Source organism: Magallana gigas, chromosome 6 (assembly GCF_963853765.1).
Source record: "Magallana gigas chromosome 6, xbMagGiga1.1, whole genome shotgun sequence".
NCBI classification, from domain to species: Eukaryota; Metazoa; Mollusca; class Bivalvia; order Ostreida; family Ostreidae; genus Magallana; species Magallana gigas.
In genome coordinates, this window is record NC_088858.1 from 33084820 (window position 1) to 33102860 (window position 18041).

At 32.6% G+C, this 18041-nt stretch overlaps 1 protein-coding gene across 1 annotated transcript; it reads right to left on the minus strand.

The window, feature by feature from the left end:
• Positions 1-12280: 12280 nt before the first annotated feature.
• On the minus strand, positions 12281-17340 carry LOC105345205 (DNA replication licensing factor mcm5). Its single transcript, XM_011453285.4, has 15 exons — positions 17146-17340; positions 16871-16997; positions 16343-16471; positions 16070-16242; positions 15701-15856; positions 15531-15612; positions 14952-15211; positions 14603-14783; positions 14288-14428; positions 14016-14192; positions 13781-13896; positions 13533-13661; positions 13294-13436; positions 12937-13064; positions 12281-12613 (listed from the first exon to the last, which is right to left on the minus strand). Exons 1-15 carry the CDS (start codon positions 17298-17300, stop codon positions 12512-12514), a joined length of 2199 nt encoding a protein of 732 aa, XP_011451587.2. The 5' UTR covers positions 17301-17340; the 3' UTR covers positions 12281-12511.
• Between the last annotated feature and the right edge of the window lie 701 nt (positions 17341-18041).

The window sequence follows — 18041 nt, forward strand, 5'->3', positions numbered from 1 at the left end:
GATTAAATAGAGTAAATCTTTAAAAATCTTCTTCTCAGAAACTAATTAGCCAGGAAAGCTGAAACTTGTGTGGAAGCATCCTCAGGTAGTGTAGATTCAAATTTGTGAAAATCATAACCCTGGGGGTAGGTTTGGGCCACAATGGGAGGTCGATGTTTTAGATAGGAATAAACAGAGTAAATCTTTAAAAATCTTCTTCTCAGAAACTAATCAGCCAGGAAAGCTGAAACGTGTGTGAAAGCATCCTCAGGTATTGTAGATTCATGGTTGTGAAAATCATGATCCCCAGGGGTAGGGTGGGGCCACAATGGGGGGGGGGGGGGGTCAAAATTTAACAAAGGAATATATAGGGTAAATCTTTAAAAATCTTCTCAGAAACTAATCAGCCAGATGTTTCTTTATAATTGTTAAGACTTTGGCCCCAGGACAATTCTTTGGCCTCCCGAGAAGGTTCATAGTTTGATGTACGTTTATATCTAATATATAAACTATTGTTAAGGATCATTTTGAGAACTGCAATACTCAACATATGATAAGACTATAAAATCATCTTGTTAGAAAAGGGACTAATGATTATAAACATAAGAATATCCAGGGGAAAATGGATTTTATTTATACAGGATCTACATGTATTATTGTACATTGTCCAGATAGTTTGTATTATGACTCCATTAAGCTGATTTTATCATACCTATTGTTCCTCAGGTGAGCGATGTGGCCCATGGGCCTCTTGTTTAAAAACTGCCCCCCTTTTTATGTGTAATTTGGAAAAAGAGTAGGCCTACCTGTTTGTAAAAAAAAAGTGAATTAATGCTGATTATTTATTGAAATTTATATTATATTCATTTATTGCCCCCCCCCCCCTCCACTTTCTGTCCGGTGTCGTATAATTTAAGGTCCGCCCTGTAAAATGGTCCGGCCGGACCATTTAGGGTCCGGCTTTCCCCTATAAGAAAAGGTCCTACCCGTAGTCACATATTAAAAGTTCTCTTAAAGTAATTATTCTTTTTGCTCCTGTACATGTATCTTAAAGATGTCTTTGTTTATGTAATCCAATCGGACATTTGTGTATCGTACATGTATGCCCGTATGACTATTTAAATTACTTTGGAATATTAAATATTGATAGCGGGTTAGATTTTGACCAATTGTATAAGAATCTGAAAAAAAGAAAACCAGGAGTATTCTGACAATAATTTGCACACACTATAAGTCCCTTTGTTTTTAAATCTCTTCCGGTGTATATGTATTAACAGAGGGTTTCACGACAGGTGAACACGGGTAAAAGAAGCCCTGCAGGCATTCACACCTGTGCTAATCAGAATACACCCCTGAACTGTGAAAGAAAAAAATATCTCCGCTGTAGTGTTCAACACAACTTAAACTGTCTTTTTAGCTTGTGCTTTGTTTAATTTTCAGTAGGTCAGGAACGTATGATTATATACTAATAATTTATACGTATCTAGGTAGAATTCCCCTATTGTCTCTAGGTAGAACCACATTTATTTAGTGTATGATAAATGATAAGAGGCCACATACATGTATATAGATTACCTGAACAAAAGCGATCTACGTTGACCATTTAGTGAACATACGTAACTGTGGTAACTATAAGGGCGTGAAAAAACAAAAGGAAGTTAATTAGAAGACACATGTACCTATTATCAAAAAGCATGTTTTGATTGACCACAGGAACATGTAGTGTTTATTCATTCTTTCTTCTCTTTAGGCTTAAGGGTGTTGTTTACTCAGGGTTTGAGTTCTCAAATTCGAATTGTTATAAAGTTCAATGTCATGATTAAAATTTGCTCTAAACACAAAAAGTATCAGTGAAATGAATTATTATTGACATAACATTCGATATTTCTACTATATTATGGAATTATACCAAAACAAAAATAGACTTTTAGCCAAACAGAGGAAATTCGGACTAAATTTTGCAGATTTTGTTTTCCGCTAAAATATTTTTTTAAGTACTCTAATATTAAAAGTTAAGATTTTATATTTTAGTCTATATAATTTTACATATTTTCTGTTAGTTTTACCTCATTTATTCATTAAAATAATCGTATGGCCCGAATTTAAAAAATATTGAAATATGCTTAAAAACGATAAAAGACACCATATCTCAAAATTTTGATCATTGACCTCATATAAATTATATGCCAACAGAATAAGATCAATATAAGTAGTTTAATACTATAAATGTTTTTGTATTATCATCATTCAATTTTTTGTAAAATTGGATCAAAAATGGGTAGGAATTTGAAAAGTGATAGAGGAAATTCGGACTGGAATATTTATAAAAATTTTGAACGAAAACTTAATGCTTTGTATGTATTTAATGTCACTGCCATTCATAAATTGTATTTCATTTTCAAAAGTGTTGAGCAATTTGTATTATTTTCACTATTAAGAAAATCTCAATCATAGTGTAAAATTTTAAGTGATTTTCCTTTAATTTTCCAAAAATATACAATGGCCATTAACTCAAAAAGTAGGTCATTGACCTACTTTTTTGAAAATGAAAATTAACACTACAATTAAAGGTCTATAACACACAATAGTTGGTTTTTCATTATCATCAGTGGAATTTTTTTTCGTTCTGAGTAAACGTCATCCTTAACAGCCCATCCGTATTCATGTACATATAACATAATGATATGCAATTGGAACAGGAGAATAGACAATTAACTTAAATTATGCAAACAATTCATTTCGTAATTTTAAATATCATCTGTATACTTTACAAGGTTATTCATAATTTGGAAATTTTCTGATCTTTAAAGTTGCACAAATTTGAACATAGAAGATTTCCTCCAAAAATATGGTTTGATATATTTTTTTATGAAAAAGATCATACAAATGACACACCAATAGAAAATTAAATTTATCTTCCACACAATAAATATTACAATATTTACATTTTCTTTGAAATCTGAGTGTTCTATTCAATCGACCAGTTTAAAAAGTAATAAAAGTCTGATAGTGTGGTAATAATCTCTCTCTCTCTCTCTCTCTCTCTCTCTCTCTCTCTCTCTCTCTCTCTCTCTCTCTCTGTTTTTTTTCTCTAAAAAATATACATGCAATTTTGTTAAAACAAAAAAGTAAAGTGTTTATTCTCAACCGTATTTGATCACCTCAAAATTCTCAAAGATTGATTCCATATTCCTTTATTTATATATCGATAAATTCTACAAATTTCAAATTTTGGTATGTCCAAGTTAGGATTTCTCATATATGAAAAATTAAAGTTGAACTAACAGCGTACTTACAAAAATTGCGTTGAGGAAGAAATATAAGAAGCAATGTATATAACCTGTGATATGTTACAAAATGTTTTTATGCAGAAATATAAATCTATTAGTAAATTGCCTAAAAAATAACATCCTTGCTAATTTAAGATAAATATGCATCCCCTTGGAGTAAAAGATTGACGTCCTTAATAAAAGAGATAGTGTCTAAGAAAAGCAGGCTTGTATTGGTATAATTTATTAAACTTAAACTCTCTCTCTCTCTCTCTCTCTCTCTCTCTCTCTCTCTCTCTCTCTCTCTCTCTCTCTCTCTCTCTCTCTCTCTCTCTCTCTCTCTCTCTCTCTCTCTCTCTCTGACTTCCATGTTGGAAAGGGGCCTAATTTCACATCACTAGTTAAGATCTGCCCCGATGGAAAAATAAGATCTTTAATTTTAATTTAGGAGTAGGATTTGATATTATGACTCAAGAAAAGATCCGCTTGTTGAAATACTGGATGGCATCATGGTACATGTAGGACCCAATATTATAGTTTAAGAAAAGGTCCGCCTCGTTGAAAGAACTGGTCATACATGGATGTAGTTTAATATTCATTTGATTCTTGTTGTGATATTTTTCACTTGATCTTCTTAATGTTGGAGTGGACATGAAATTGACTTAAGGGAAGTTTTTTTTATTTATTCAGAGTAGTTACACATTATTTATAAGTATTTAAATAATTGATTTTCATCGTAAGATATTTCAATTAAAGGAATGAGACCCGGTACATGTATATATAAATGCATTGTGTCCCTAAAAAGATCGTAAAATTAATGTAATATTTAGTAAGAGAAGTTACTGTAGTAAAAAATGTTTATAATTATGTTTTATCCAACGAGTTTTCAAAAATGTGACAAAGGCCTGAAATCCATTGCAAACGATTGTCCGTCTCATTGAAATAATCTTAAAATATTAAGCTATGTTTGGGCTATTTGTCTGACGGTATTGATTTTCATCTAATGACCTTTTTATTCTTTAAATTAGGGGAGGGGCCAAGAAATGCATTTCATAATGTTTATATGATACTTGTGAAAAAAAATTAATGCTATATGTTGGTGTAACAGGCAGGAATCTAAAATAACATTTTACCGGAGTGTCAACACAAATATTTTCTTTTTAAGAAATTTTTTAACTGAATCACCTTAAATACTTAACTTTTAAGATACAAAATGCTAAGACAGCCGAAGGAATATGGCTCTTTGCTAATATTACATGTGTTTAATTTCTTATGAACAAATCAATTCCTTTGGATTCTCCCCTTCTTTGATATTAACAAAGGCAAAAGTCTGATCCAAAAATATAATTATAGAAAAAAGGATCGAAGAATTGAACAATTTATTATAATTAGCATAACTTACACATGTGCCCTAGTGCAAATGAAAAATACCAATAATACGTACCGCTTGCAGGTATCGGTATTTAACTTAATTGTAAAAAATATTTGATTTTGTAACGTGTCACGTTTTTAAGCGTGTATCATATTGGAAATATGTGCAAAAAGAGGACGTATAAAATGTCCATTGTTTACATGATCATTTCAAACAGTCAAACACCTGAAGGTGTGAACCCTTCACACCTGCAGGGTGGTGTGTGTGTATATACCTGACTGAAGCCACTGTTTAATTAGTGACACCAATCAGTTTCATTTCCTGCTTATATAAGATCGACTGCATGGCAAAATTAATGTTGAAATAAAAAAATCCCAGGTTTAAACTGTTTTTTTAATGTAAGTTTTAACTACATGTTAAATTATGTATTTTCATTTACACTTCGTGATGGATGCTTACGAACTCACCTTGGGTAAGTACTCCTTTTAAAGAATTACAAAACAATGCCACTTATTTTATAACAAAATACTCGAAATTGAAAAAAATAGTTCTTTCCCTATCTTCTTTGAATTTTCCATTGACATGTATCCCCCTCCCCAATACCCTCTATATATATACATTTAGATCTGTGCATGCTATCTATTTCACTCCGACCATACTCGGATCGGTGCGAGTCTATTTACCCAAAATTTTTAATTCACTAGGTGACTATGCAAAAAAAAAATTCTAACCTGAAATTTTTATCATTTACAGAATACTATTAAACTACAATTGTGTCTATTTGAGGTGTTCTAAATGTACCTGATCGGGGGGAACCTGCAAATCCGGCACTTTCTACCTATAAAAAATTAAAATTAATCATGAAAAAATTTATACAGTGATACTTTTAATGTTTTAATTCTCAGTTTATGTTAATTAGTGGTACATCAATCAATGATTTAAACATGACACATTTATTATTGAATATTTAAAATTTTTTAAAAAATTAAAAAAATGTAATCATCGATTCCCCATAGAAACAGGTAGATGGCATAATATTGAAAAAAATTTAAGAAAATGTACAATGTTTGACTCCAATAGTATTGGGGATGAATTTCATTATATTTTAGAATGTACACATTTTGTAAACGATAGAAAAATGTTTTTGCCCAAGAGATATTATGAAAACCCAAATATTATAAAATTTAACGAGCTTATGAATACTTTTAATGTAGAAAAACTAAAAAACTTGTCAATATTTATTAAGAAAATTTTCAAAGTCTGTTCTTCCAGAAACCAACTTTAACAACCTATTGTATTGTGATTTTAACCTTTTTTTCGTCATTATTACTCCTACTGTACATGTGATCCTTGACTGTGTTCGTGTACATTTGTATATACTGATTTTGAACCTCAAATACCAGTGAACTGGTCTTGAGTGAATAAAGAATTGAAATTGAAAAAGACATAACGTAATTGTATTGATACATGTATAATGTTCATCAATTATAGCCAAGACATGCAGACAGTTTTTTTAACCAGGATGTTAAGGCTTCGTAAATTAATTGCTATATTGCAGAAACATGTCCGCAACAAATATCGAGTTTCTTACCTCTGGAACAACATAAAAAAGAGAAACATACATCCAAGTAAATAATCAAAAGCAGCAAAAGTACTGTTCTCCCCTTCATCGTCATGATTTGCTTTCCACTGTACTTTACAACACCGTGTGCGTCCTTTTTAAGATAAATTGAACTGCATGCGTGGGTTGAAAAGTTTTCCATGTGTAAAGAGACCTAATTTAATTGAACGTACCTCGGGAATGTCGTAAATACTGGTACTTTGTCATTCGCGCTTTGAGACTTCTTCACACCATTTCGCATTATAGTTAGTTTTCATAAAAATTAACGAAATTTTGATAGATTAATATGTATTTAAGTGCATCATACAGAATACTCATGTGTATGGTTACCATTTGTTAAGATAAAATTTGTGAAATTAAATCGCACAATAATTTTAGATTTTAGATCAAAATTTTCCTTTTCTTTTTTTATGTATAAAATGGTTTACTTGCTCATTTTGAACGATCGACCAAACTTTGAATGTTTGAAGTTAAGTTAAAAGAGAGATACAGAGGTAAGAAATCATTAATTGTTATGTAAACAAAGCTCGAGTCTTATATTTGTTTACAATTAATGTAAAGGATGGAATTGCCATTTTTTTTTTTTTACAAATGACTCGTGGAAAACAAGGTAAACTGATTCAATGTGTTCATGGGTAATATGATAAACAAAAAAAAGCAACATTTGATTGAGACTTATACCAATAAAACATACATGTATATGTAAACCATAACAAAGCTCGAGCTTTGTTTACAAAACATAGATTTTCAAACTCTGTATTTTGCTTATGACTCAATATTTGACTTTCAAATTTTGACAAAGCATTAAAAGTACCCATATTAACCATTCTAAAAAGTAAAAGTGAAAAAATAAAATTTTTAATTTTGAGCTCAAATCGCGTCCCTTAAAAAAATAGGCATGCGGCGTCGGTTTTGATGAGGGTGGGGGCACAATTAATTTCAAGGTTACATTGAAATTAATGTTAAAACGGGCTTGGCCCCTGTGGGTGGGGGTAGACTTAAAAGAAACAGACTATTAATTTTTAAAACTGCTGGACACAAATTGAGATAAAAAATATTTTTTTATCTGTGTAAAATGGTTTACCTTTAATGCATTTCGATTGATTGACTCAAATTTGAATGTTAGAAGTCGCGATAATATAAAGAGAGATACAAAGGTAAGAATTCATTGTTATGTGAACAAAGTCGAGTCTTATATTTGTTTATGAATAATGTAAAGTAAGGTTTAAAGGAATTAACATTCCTTTGACAAAATAACTCGACCGTGGCAAACAAGATAAATTGATTCAATTTGTTTATAAATATGATTATCAACAGAAGAAAGCAACATTTGATTGAAACTAATGAAACTTACACCAATAAAAACACATACGTAAACATTAACAAGACTCAAGCTTTGTTTATAAAATAAAGAATTTCAAACTTTGTAACTTGCTTTTAACGCAATATTTGACTTTCAAATTTTGACACAGCATCAAAAATACCCACATTAACCATTTTAAGGTTCCTCGACACACCAAAATTTTATTTTATGGATCGATAGAGAATCTTTTTTGAAACATGATTCCACAAAACAGAGATCAATATCGGCTTTCAGTTATTTTATACGAATTTTTTTGTATTTTTTCAGTGAAATAGGAAAAACAGTTTTGCAGACAAACAGAATATATTAGAGCTTAAAACTTGTTGTCAATTAATGTGTAATATAATTATAAATAAATTCATGCCAAAGATCGTTTGGTCAAGTGTTAAATTTTTTAATTAAAAAAATATTTCTGAAAATCAAAATTGTAATTCTTTAATATCTTTTTAATCTATGGATAAAATTTTAAAAATAACATATAGTCACATAAACTATTTACTAAACAATGATATTTTACAAAGAAATTGAAATGAAAATGCGAAATTTTGGAAAAAATTGCTATTTATCAAATTTGAACCGATCCCGATTGAAAAAAAACTGATCCCGATCAGAATTATTTTAAAATTGAAATTTTACAAATAAACTGCAGTTTTTTTTCTAAGTAATTGATATAAATTATAAAGTTAGTAAATGACGAAACCATTTTACAGCTAAACAACCTGAAATTTTTGCAAAATTCTGATTCATTCTAACTTTATGTGATTTCGTTCGGGATCAGTTTAATTACAATCGGGATCAGTTCGATTTTAAAATTTTCCATTTATACTTTAATTTCACTATTTGATTTCAATTTCTTGTTGAAGTATGATTGTACAGCAATTGTTAAATGCGAGTAACAGTTTAGCTGCAGTTTTTATCCATAGATTTAAAAAATATCTACAATCCTTTTTTTTTTTCATTTTCATAAATATTTTATTTACAAAAATATTTCAAAGTTTATCTGGCCGTTTTTGATATGTATTTATAGATAATTGTATTGTGCATTAATCGATAACAAATTTTTAGCTCTAATATATCTTGTTCGCAGCTAAAACGATGTTACCGGTTTCTATAAAAAAATTCATATAAAATAATCAGAGGCCGATCTAAGTGTCATTTTTGAATAATCATTTCTCAAAGAGAATTCTTCATCGATCCATCAAATAATGCATTGGTGTGTCGAGCCACCTTAAACACAACTAATGGAAAAATTAAAGAAGATGGGGTAATAAGATGACGCAACTGCCCATTTGGTTTAGTCGTAAAATACAATTTCAAAATTAATATTTTTTTTAATTAAATATAGTTGATGTGTTATTACTAGTTTACAAAACGGTAATTTCTAACTATATTCAGTTTGAAATATTTAAAAAAGATTAGAAAAAAATAATAAATCCTAAATTTGGTGGTATCGAACTCACAACCTAAAAACCAGAATTCTATAATGTTACCTTATATGTCTGATGCTTTAAAGGGGCATGGTCACGATTTTGGTCAAATTCTGTATTTCTGTTTTTATTATTTACAATGTTTTATGAATGCATTTCTAATTATCAAATGAAAATTGAGAGCTCGGTCGTTGAGTTATCAGCAAGATGTATGGCTCACAGTTCTTTGTCATGTAAACAAGGCTCGTGCCCTGTTTTTGTTTACAGAGGTTCAATATACCAGTAAAAATCTTTTTCAAGCTGACTTGTTGATCTTCTTATTGATTTTAAGCATAACAGTTTCTAGTGTTTAACACATTCATTTTAGGTCTAAAACTGGAATTTTCACTTCAACATTCAAAATGTAAACAAAAGCTTTGTTTCACTTCAACATTCAAAATGTAAACAAAAGCTTTGTTTACATAGCAAAGAATTGTGAGCTATGTAACTTCCTTACAACTCAACAAATGGAACTAACATTTTGGTTGCCTATTATTAAAAATGCCTTACTGAAGTATTGTAAACATTAAAATCGGAAAAATATTTTTTGACCAAAATCGTGACAATGCCCTTTAAACCAGAGCCATTTCGTTCACAACAAAGTGCATTGTTTAAATGCTATATATATGAGACGTTGGCCACGAATTTACGGACTTGTATTATTTTCTAAAACGTTCAATTGCTTGGCTACAAAATGACATTTTTAAAGTATAGCGGGTCATCTCTCTACATTTTTGTTGATTGAAATTGGTTTTAATTCTATTAAGGTATTTCACTACACCGAGACTTATACTTTTTAAGACACTACGTCACAAGATGGCGATTTAAATGTTTTTGTTCAACTGTTTGCATCAATCGATTCAGATATATATCGTCATAGCTCAGTGATTAAAGTATCAGGGCTGCGTTGAAGATCGTAGCTGCTACCTTAGGGCTACGTAGTGGAACGGAATGCTAGCCTAGCCGCTAGGTAGATATTCGTAGCCTAAATATTTCATGCTAAGCATCGAATTCAAGATGGCCACCTTAGTTACCACTTTGTAACAAACACGAAATATATTTATATAGTGATATTTTATTCATCCTTTAAGTTATAATGAATCTTAACATGTATATTCCGCTTGAAATTAACAAATTATGTCAATATAATAAGTCTTTAGTTGAATATTTCCGACTTCAAATCAGAGACCTAGCGGCTAACCTAGCCGTCCGTTAAATAGACCTAGATATATACGACCTAGCGGCTAGGCTAGCAGCTACGATCTTGAACGCAGCCCAGGCTTGTGAAACGCAGGTCATGAGTTCGAATCCACCTAGGGCTTTTGTTTATGTTTACTGAATGAAATTTTTGAAAACATCATTTTTTATCTAAAGTTGCACATTTTTCCGCCTATTTGACATATATAATTCTTATCCATCATGCTTTCTATCATAATCCAGTAATGTTCTGCTCATTTGAGAAACTATTTCACGGTGTAGTGAGGCACATTAAACCGCATTTAGACTATGACAAAAATATGGAGCTCAAACCCACTCTATAAAATAGAAAGCATTAAAGTTATAAAAATGACACTATTTGGAGGTTTCGACACGCATACGCCAGTTTAAATCAACCTATTACAAGTATATAAAATATCTAAGGGTTACAAACCGATGTAATGTTAAATATATGTTTTTTAATTATATATTTTTAAAAATTATCAGATTTAATGATATTTTTTATTTTGTAGTATCCAATCATTCCTCATATGGGTATTTTACACGCCTTATTCACCCATCTCCTTTAAATTTTGAGCTCAAATTGTGTCTAGGGACCTTTAAAGTGAAAAAGGGGGGGGGGTACTCCTCTAGAATTCAAATTTGTGCGTAAATTTGAGAAAAAAAAATTTGTTGCAAGAAAAAAAGGGGGTACATGTCTGACTATAAGTGCATTGTAAATCCTACACACAAAACTTGCTGATCGTGATCGAGCTGCGTTACGCCGACAAAACAATTGTAGCGGATTGGGGAGGGGGGGGGGGGGTAAAAAGTTGGGGTCAATAACATCAGTCTTTATACTGAAGTAAAGGACATCACAAAATGGAGGCGTCTCATTCTTCCTTACTTGATTTGAGTTACCGATTAGAAAAACAAAACTTAATTGTGATAAATTACTGATATAAACAATTCGTTAACCAACTTCTTTGAACCTCGACACGGTCTAGTTAATAAGTTTCTCTAGATTACAAATAGCGTTTAAAAATAACTGTTTTATTATTCAAGCGTACAAAGATACATTTCCATTGCTATCTATAAGATGTAAACAGTACTAAACACTGGCCAGTCTTACACAAAATGACGATACCGACATCGATCCTGATTAGTTCTGTAACAACTGTAGGAGTCAATCCCTACTTTTTATAATTTTTACCCAGGTTCTTTCCGCAATTTATTTATTCTGGACCAAGGTTAATTCCTCTGAAATAAAGCTACTTGTAAAGCAAAATATAATAGGAAAGGTGGAATAATGGAAACATACGGCTGGACCGGGAATCGATCCCAGGACCCTTGTAACTCAAGTCAGGAGCTCTACCACTGATCCACATAGCCCTAACTACTACACAACTATGATTTCTGCCGAAAGGGGCTTTATATACTATTTCTAAAAATTCACTTTGTTAATAGTAGAACTAAAGATAGCTCAGTAACCTAGTACACGTTTTACCTACCCCCCCCCCCCCCCCCCCCCCCCCCCAGGGGCCAGACAAAAGTTCCCCCCACAGTGCATTGAAATAAAAAAAAAATATGGTAGATTAATGCCTCATTTTTTCACTTCATTTCTATTCAATCTAATGTCAGCACAATGTCTGTCCTTGTTCGGCATTGCTTAAGAACAAAAACTATCTCCTACCTCAGGTTTACATCTTTCTGTTAGCTAGTTAGTAAATTGATCTATATACTATACTATACTATACTATATACTATACTATACTATATACTATACACTACACTATACTATAGTATACTATATACTATACAATACACTTCGAATATTTACAAGTGGATCAAATTACCGTAGAATGTCTGCAACATCTGACAATTTTAATAGGATCATAAACACATTTTCACAGATTACACAAGGACTTGTCCTCTAGGCAATGCCCTGCAGGTGGTCAACACCAAACCTAAGGTACAATCTTAAAGCCTTTTGGGTAATGAATACGAAAACAATTAACCAGGGTAATGTTTTAATACATTGACCTCTGACATGCAAATTCTTACATGATGCATATAATACAAATAATTTATCATCATTTCAAATTGTTACTACATGTATATAAACATATAATAGAATCATATTTCCATTTGATCCAAGTTTGAATTTTTTTAGAACCTTTAAAGGGTTTTGATATCCTTTTGTGTGAACAAAAACTATGTCCCTTTCACAGCCACTAAGCCTTCCTATTTCACACGGTACAACATCTTCCTCTGCATACGGTGCTGAATCTCGCCTCTTCTCAACATGAAATGCAACACTTTCTGAATTGATCTTTCTGGGTATTTCTGAAAGCAATAGGGTTAAATTAATTACATCTAAAGGTAAAAAGTTAATCATGAGTTTAATTTCACTCAATATACCCAGAATTATATAAATCTAATTCACTGTTATTTAAACATGTTCCCCAATAATATATTTCATACCAAGCAACAAGTGATAGCAAAGTAGCACCTCTTTTTCGAAATGCAGAAGTTATTCTTTTTATTAAATCTTTATTTAGAGCAGTACGAATCTGAACTAAGATTGTATCTAAAATTATATGCAAATCTGCTGAGCTCTATTATAAATCTAAACCCATCAAGAAATCTATTTGATTCTCCAGACTTACTTGTCTTGTGAAGTCCTGTATGATGGCATGTTCTGAGACCTGGGATCCAATGATGAACCGCCTCTTGATCTGCTTTTCTATTCTTGACAACAATTCCTGATCTTCCTCAGTTGTAAACCCTTCCACACCTGTAAACCAAGTTGATCAAATGATAACTTAATAAAATTGTAACTTTTAGGAACAACTTCTTCAAAAACCCTGAATATTCATCAGAGGTACCAGGTATATTAAAGATGTTTGTAATTTTGCATATTTAGACAACATTGAGGTTTTTACTTTCCCATATTTTTCTAAACAGTAAAATTATCTATTTATTTGCTTATCATAAATACCAGGAGTGCCCGCATCACTACTTACCTGACAGATTTCCTGACATAGCAGCATCTAGCGTGGACACCTGAAACAGTCTCAGGGCCTCGTCTACCTCCCTCTCAGACGCGAAGGGTTTCAACTTCATCTTGGCCAGAGATTCCGACATTCTAATGATGGCCTCTAATTGTCTGTTACAAGCAAAAATCAAATCTTAGAATCTTGTAAAGCATTGTAAAAATGTTGTTACGTGTACATTCTTTCAATCTGTACACATATATGCATACCTGACTGTGATAGGGATGGTTATTTTCTTGCCGGTTTCTCTTTCATATTCACCAGCTCCATTCCTCATCAAAACATATCTGTTCTTCAGCTTTTCTGCAGCTTCTGGAGAAAGCCTAGGACCACATTTACTACAAATAGAAATATGTATATGTAAAACATAAGGTTGATTTTTCTTCCAGTCCAACATTGAATATGAACAAACACACACATATTAAATGAATATTCAGAATAAATAATGAAAACTTACGATCTACAGTACTGAATGTACTTCTTCAGTGTATTTAAGTCAATTTCTCCTTCAGCTTGTTCTTCGGTCATTTGGAGAGCATTCAGATGTACATTCATCACATGTTTTGCTAGGGTCTATAAAGAACATATCAAAAGAACAAATAATAACACAACAATTTTTTTCTCAATTTCTAGAATATGCAAAGGAAATCAATAGGATTAAAACTGCAACTGCAAGGCAGTATATGGCTTACCATGTCTCTTGACTCGTTGTGTTCATCCTTCACAATAAATATCATGTCAAAACGAGAGAGAATGGTGGGCATGAAGTCTATATTCTCCTCTCCCTTTGTCTCGTCCCAGCGACCATACACACTGTTTGCAGCAGCCAGCACAGAACATCTTGAATTCAAGGTGGTTGTGATTCCAGCCTACAGAAGCATAACATGTAAATTAACCTCTTTCACAGCATCAAGTAAAACATTCAAAATATCCTTAGTGTTACAGTTTTGTTAAGTTTATGTACCTTAGCAATAGATATGGTCTGTTGTTCCATGGCTTCGTGAATGGCTACCCTGTCGTCTTCTCTCATCTTGTCAAATTCGTCAATACACACCACCCCTCCATCAGCCAGCACCATCGCACCTCCTTCCATCACAAAGTTCCTCTACAGAAAATTTTAAAAATTTAAAAATTCTAAAAAACGTGTTTTTCTTTCTTCCTATCAATCTTCTAACAAAAATATATTTCTGTATAAATACAATGCAGTTCATTGCAATAATGCTTTTAGTGAAGCACTTGCAAGAAGTTTCAATGCACACATTTGGTTCATTATGCTTACTGTTTGCGGGTCCCTAATGACCGATGCTGTCAGACCAGCAGCACTGCTGCCCTTGCCAGAAGTGTACACACCGATTGGGGAACACCGCTCAACAAACTTCAGCAGCTGAGATTTGGCCGTACCAGGGTCACCCAACATAAGAAGGTTGACATCTCCCCTCCTCATCAAACCATCTGGCATTCTGTTAAATAATGTTTGGAAGACACTTCAAATTCATTTTACAGACCATCTGGTGTTACAACTTACAAGAGCATAGTACCTGTCAAGAGTTAACCTTTGCTACAAGAAAATAAATATTTCACTGTCATCTTCTACGAATTTAAAACAAAATCCATATAATTTACTGTACCTTTTTCTTGATCCACCAAACAGAAGACAAGAGATAGCTTTCTTGATATCAAGGCTTCCATAAATGGATGGTGCAATGCTTTTGGCTATGGTTTCATAGATGTTGGGGTCATTGGCCATTCTTCTGAACTCTTCCTCATCTCCTGGGGTGATGGGGGTCGAGCCTCCTCTACCTGTCCCATCGCTGTCCACCTTGATACCAAGGACCCTGAAGTATGGGCTCCTGATTCCAACATTCACTTTCTCCCTGCCAGCTCCTTTCTACAAAGACCATTCAGATAATTTGAATGATATATTTCCTTTCCATTCATACCATAAACATACTTTCATTAGAAAAATTGATACATCAACAAGTACATGTAGTCCAAGATTGATTTAAATAATCTGTATATACATGTATTGTTTCAATCTAGTTTATATACAATTAAACAAGACATTTGGTGATGTATTTATTTTTAATTAAGCTATTTTTAACTTGAAACATTTCATAAATACACAGACAAATGTGACTTGCTTTAGTATGACAGAACACATTATTCATTAGTATTTAATCAAGTGAATTATTTTTATATACACTTACAGTTGGCATGCCTGTCTTTTTAATGGAGTATATTCCAACCACAGTCACTCTGTTGCCCGGTACAACTTTATCACACATGTACCTAAAACATACAAGTCCATTATTGTAAAGTTGACATTTGCAATTAAGAGATTGACCGTGTCAAAAACTGTCGTTTGTTTTTTTCATACCTGTCGCAGTAGAGCTGCATGTGTCTGGGCATTTCTCCATTGGGAACAGCCTCCGGTGCTTCCTGGAGTTTGAGGACCTGGAAATCCACACACTTGCATTTGTCTGGAACAATGTAAAATGGGTCAATTGGACACTTAGGTCTCCCTGCTTGCTCACTGCAAATGTAAGAAAAAAATATTCACTCAAAATCATTTGAATTGAACAATTTATCTTTTGTTGAACTTGTGTGTTTTTCAGATACATTTCTGACGAACAATAAAATATTGTGAGATAAATTATACTGGACAGTCACTTCATCAGTTCATCAGGAATCAGAAACTTTGAAGATTTAAACACTTTTTTGCAGGTAAAGTTTTACATGCACTTACGTGTTGCATTTTCTTGGCAGTGCGTATCCTTCCAGACCTGGGTTCACAGGAATGTTATTCAGCGTGTTCTTGCAGCTCCTGCACTGAATTGTCAGTTTGGTCGCTTTAGCTTTGATGGCCGATGCTGCTATGACTATACCAGGAATCTTCACCAACCTTGCCATTTGTGCCGACTAGGAAAAATAAAGAGCAATCTCATGGACTCATCTAGACACATTAAGAGCTTTATAAAAATACGAATCAAAATGCTTTTTGATTTAACGACCTCCTGACCTTAAGCTCTCTAAGCCCACAGGGATTGGCATTAGAAGACAGCATGACTTGTATATCATGAACGTCTTCCTCTCCTTCGGGGCGGGGACGTGTGACCTCATCAGCAACTTCTTTGGCCGCATCTTCAAACTTGAAATAACAAAACCATTACAGTGAGTGAAAAATATTTTAATTTATCTGAATAATCTTCTAGAAACCTACTATACCCAATTTAGTCAATTGTGTAGAAAGATTGAAAGATCTTCCCAAAATACAATATTCCCCGACTGCCTTGATTTTTTAAATTCAAGTCTACAATTTTTCTAGACTGGGCTGCCTGATCATAGCAAGTTTGCCAGTCGATCATTCTGATTCCTATCCACTAAATAATTGCTTTTCTCAAAAGCAATTGGAACCCGTTTGTTACAGTGCCAAGCACCTCAACAACAGAATGTTACAATCAACAGGCCAAAAGAAGAACACACGAAAGACCTGATTCAGGAAGGGGTCGTATTCATTCTATATATTAAAATAATTTTTCATACATACCAAAGGTAGGTGCTCTGAAGGAATTTTTGATAACTTCTCTGCTAGTGCTTCGTCAAAGCTGGACACATCTTCAATTTCGACATCCAACCAATGCTGTCCCAAGTTGTAGTTACGTTTCAACTGGTCCCTTAAACAAAAACAAAGACATCTCTTAAAGATGTATAATCATATTGAATCTTACCGAGTTATGCATTGGCATCTATATTTTGATTGTACACAACACAAAAACGGAAATGACTGCGATATTGATGCAGACCTGGAAAAAAAAAATGTACCTGTATGTGTATGAGAAGTTTCCTTCGTGAAATTGACGGATAAAGTCCTTTAAACGTTTCTTCACTTGTTGTCTGTTGATTTGATTTTCATCAGTTTGCTCCTCAGATGCAAAGTTATCGCTGAAAAATACACCACCTTCGTCGAACCCTGCCATCTTTTGTTTTGTTCACGTGTTTACAATTGGCGCGAAACTTTGGCGGACTTTTCAATTGACGTAAAAACCCGAGAAGGTCCGGAAAAGGTTTAGTTAAGTCGTACATTGTTGAAGTCGAAAAGGTGGGAAAATAATTATTTCCTTTGATAATGAAAACAATTCATTTCACGTAAATGAAACAAAATATTCCTACAGAAAGACCAAATTTGGTGATTTTTTAAGAAATTGACAAACGAAAACTTTATTACTTCACCAAAGCAGTTCATTTAAACTTCCCCAACTCTTTGTAAACATGTTTTTCTAATTAGATGATGATTTCTGGCAGTTTATTCTTTCGCTCTTACAGCTTATAATTTTAAATAAAGTATTTTAAGAGTCATGGATAATTTTTAAACTACTTGTAATAAGATGGTGTATAATGGATAAAAAACAAAACATTTTGTGCTGTAGATTTTTTTTTCTTTTTTTACCTGGGGAAAAAAAAGTCTTAATTAAAGAAAAAACAAACAAACAACCAAATAAACAATTTCAAGATTCACTCTTTAAATTTATTCATAATATCTCACACAACACTTTGCCCAAAGAGCCCAGGCAATAACTGTGCATGTCTTTCCTGGGCAAAATTGATAAACACTCGATCAACCCTTATGGTTTGACTCGTCTACAATTGATTAAAGAGAGTTAAGAACACTTTCAGAGATACCCAGTGTTTGATACAAGGATTGTTGAAATATTGCTGCA

What these genes read in the sequence shown, in the direction of transcription:
- LOC105345205 (XM_011453285.4), bottom strand. Translation starts at nt 17,300, where the DNA reads ATGGCAGGGTTCGACGAAGGTGGTGTATTTTTCAGCGATAACTTTGCA. An exon ending in CTTCAGAGCACCTACCTTTG is followed by an intron (nt 16,472 to 16,870) that starts GTATGTATGAAA and finishes TGTTATTTCAAG; the next exon opens with TTTGAAGATGCGGCCAAAGA. An exon ending in TTTGGTGGATCAAGAAAAAG is followed by an intron (nt 14,784 to 14,951) that starts GTACAGTAAATT and finishes ATTATTTAACAG; the next exon opens with AATGCCAGATGGTTTGATGA.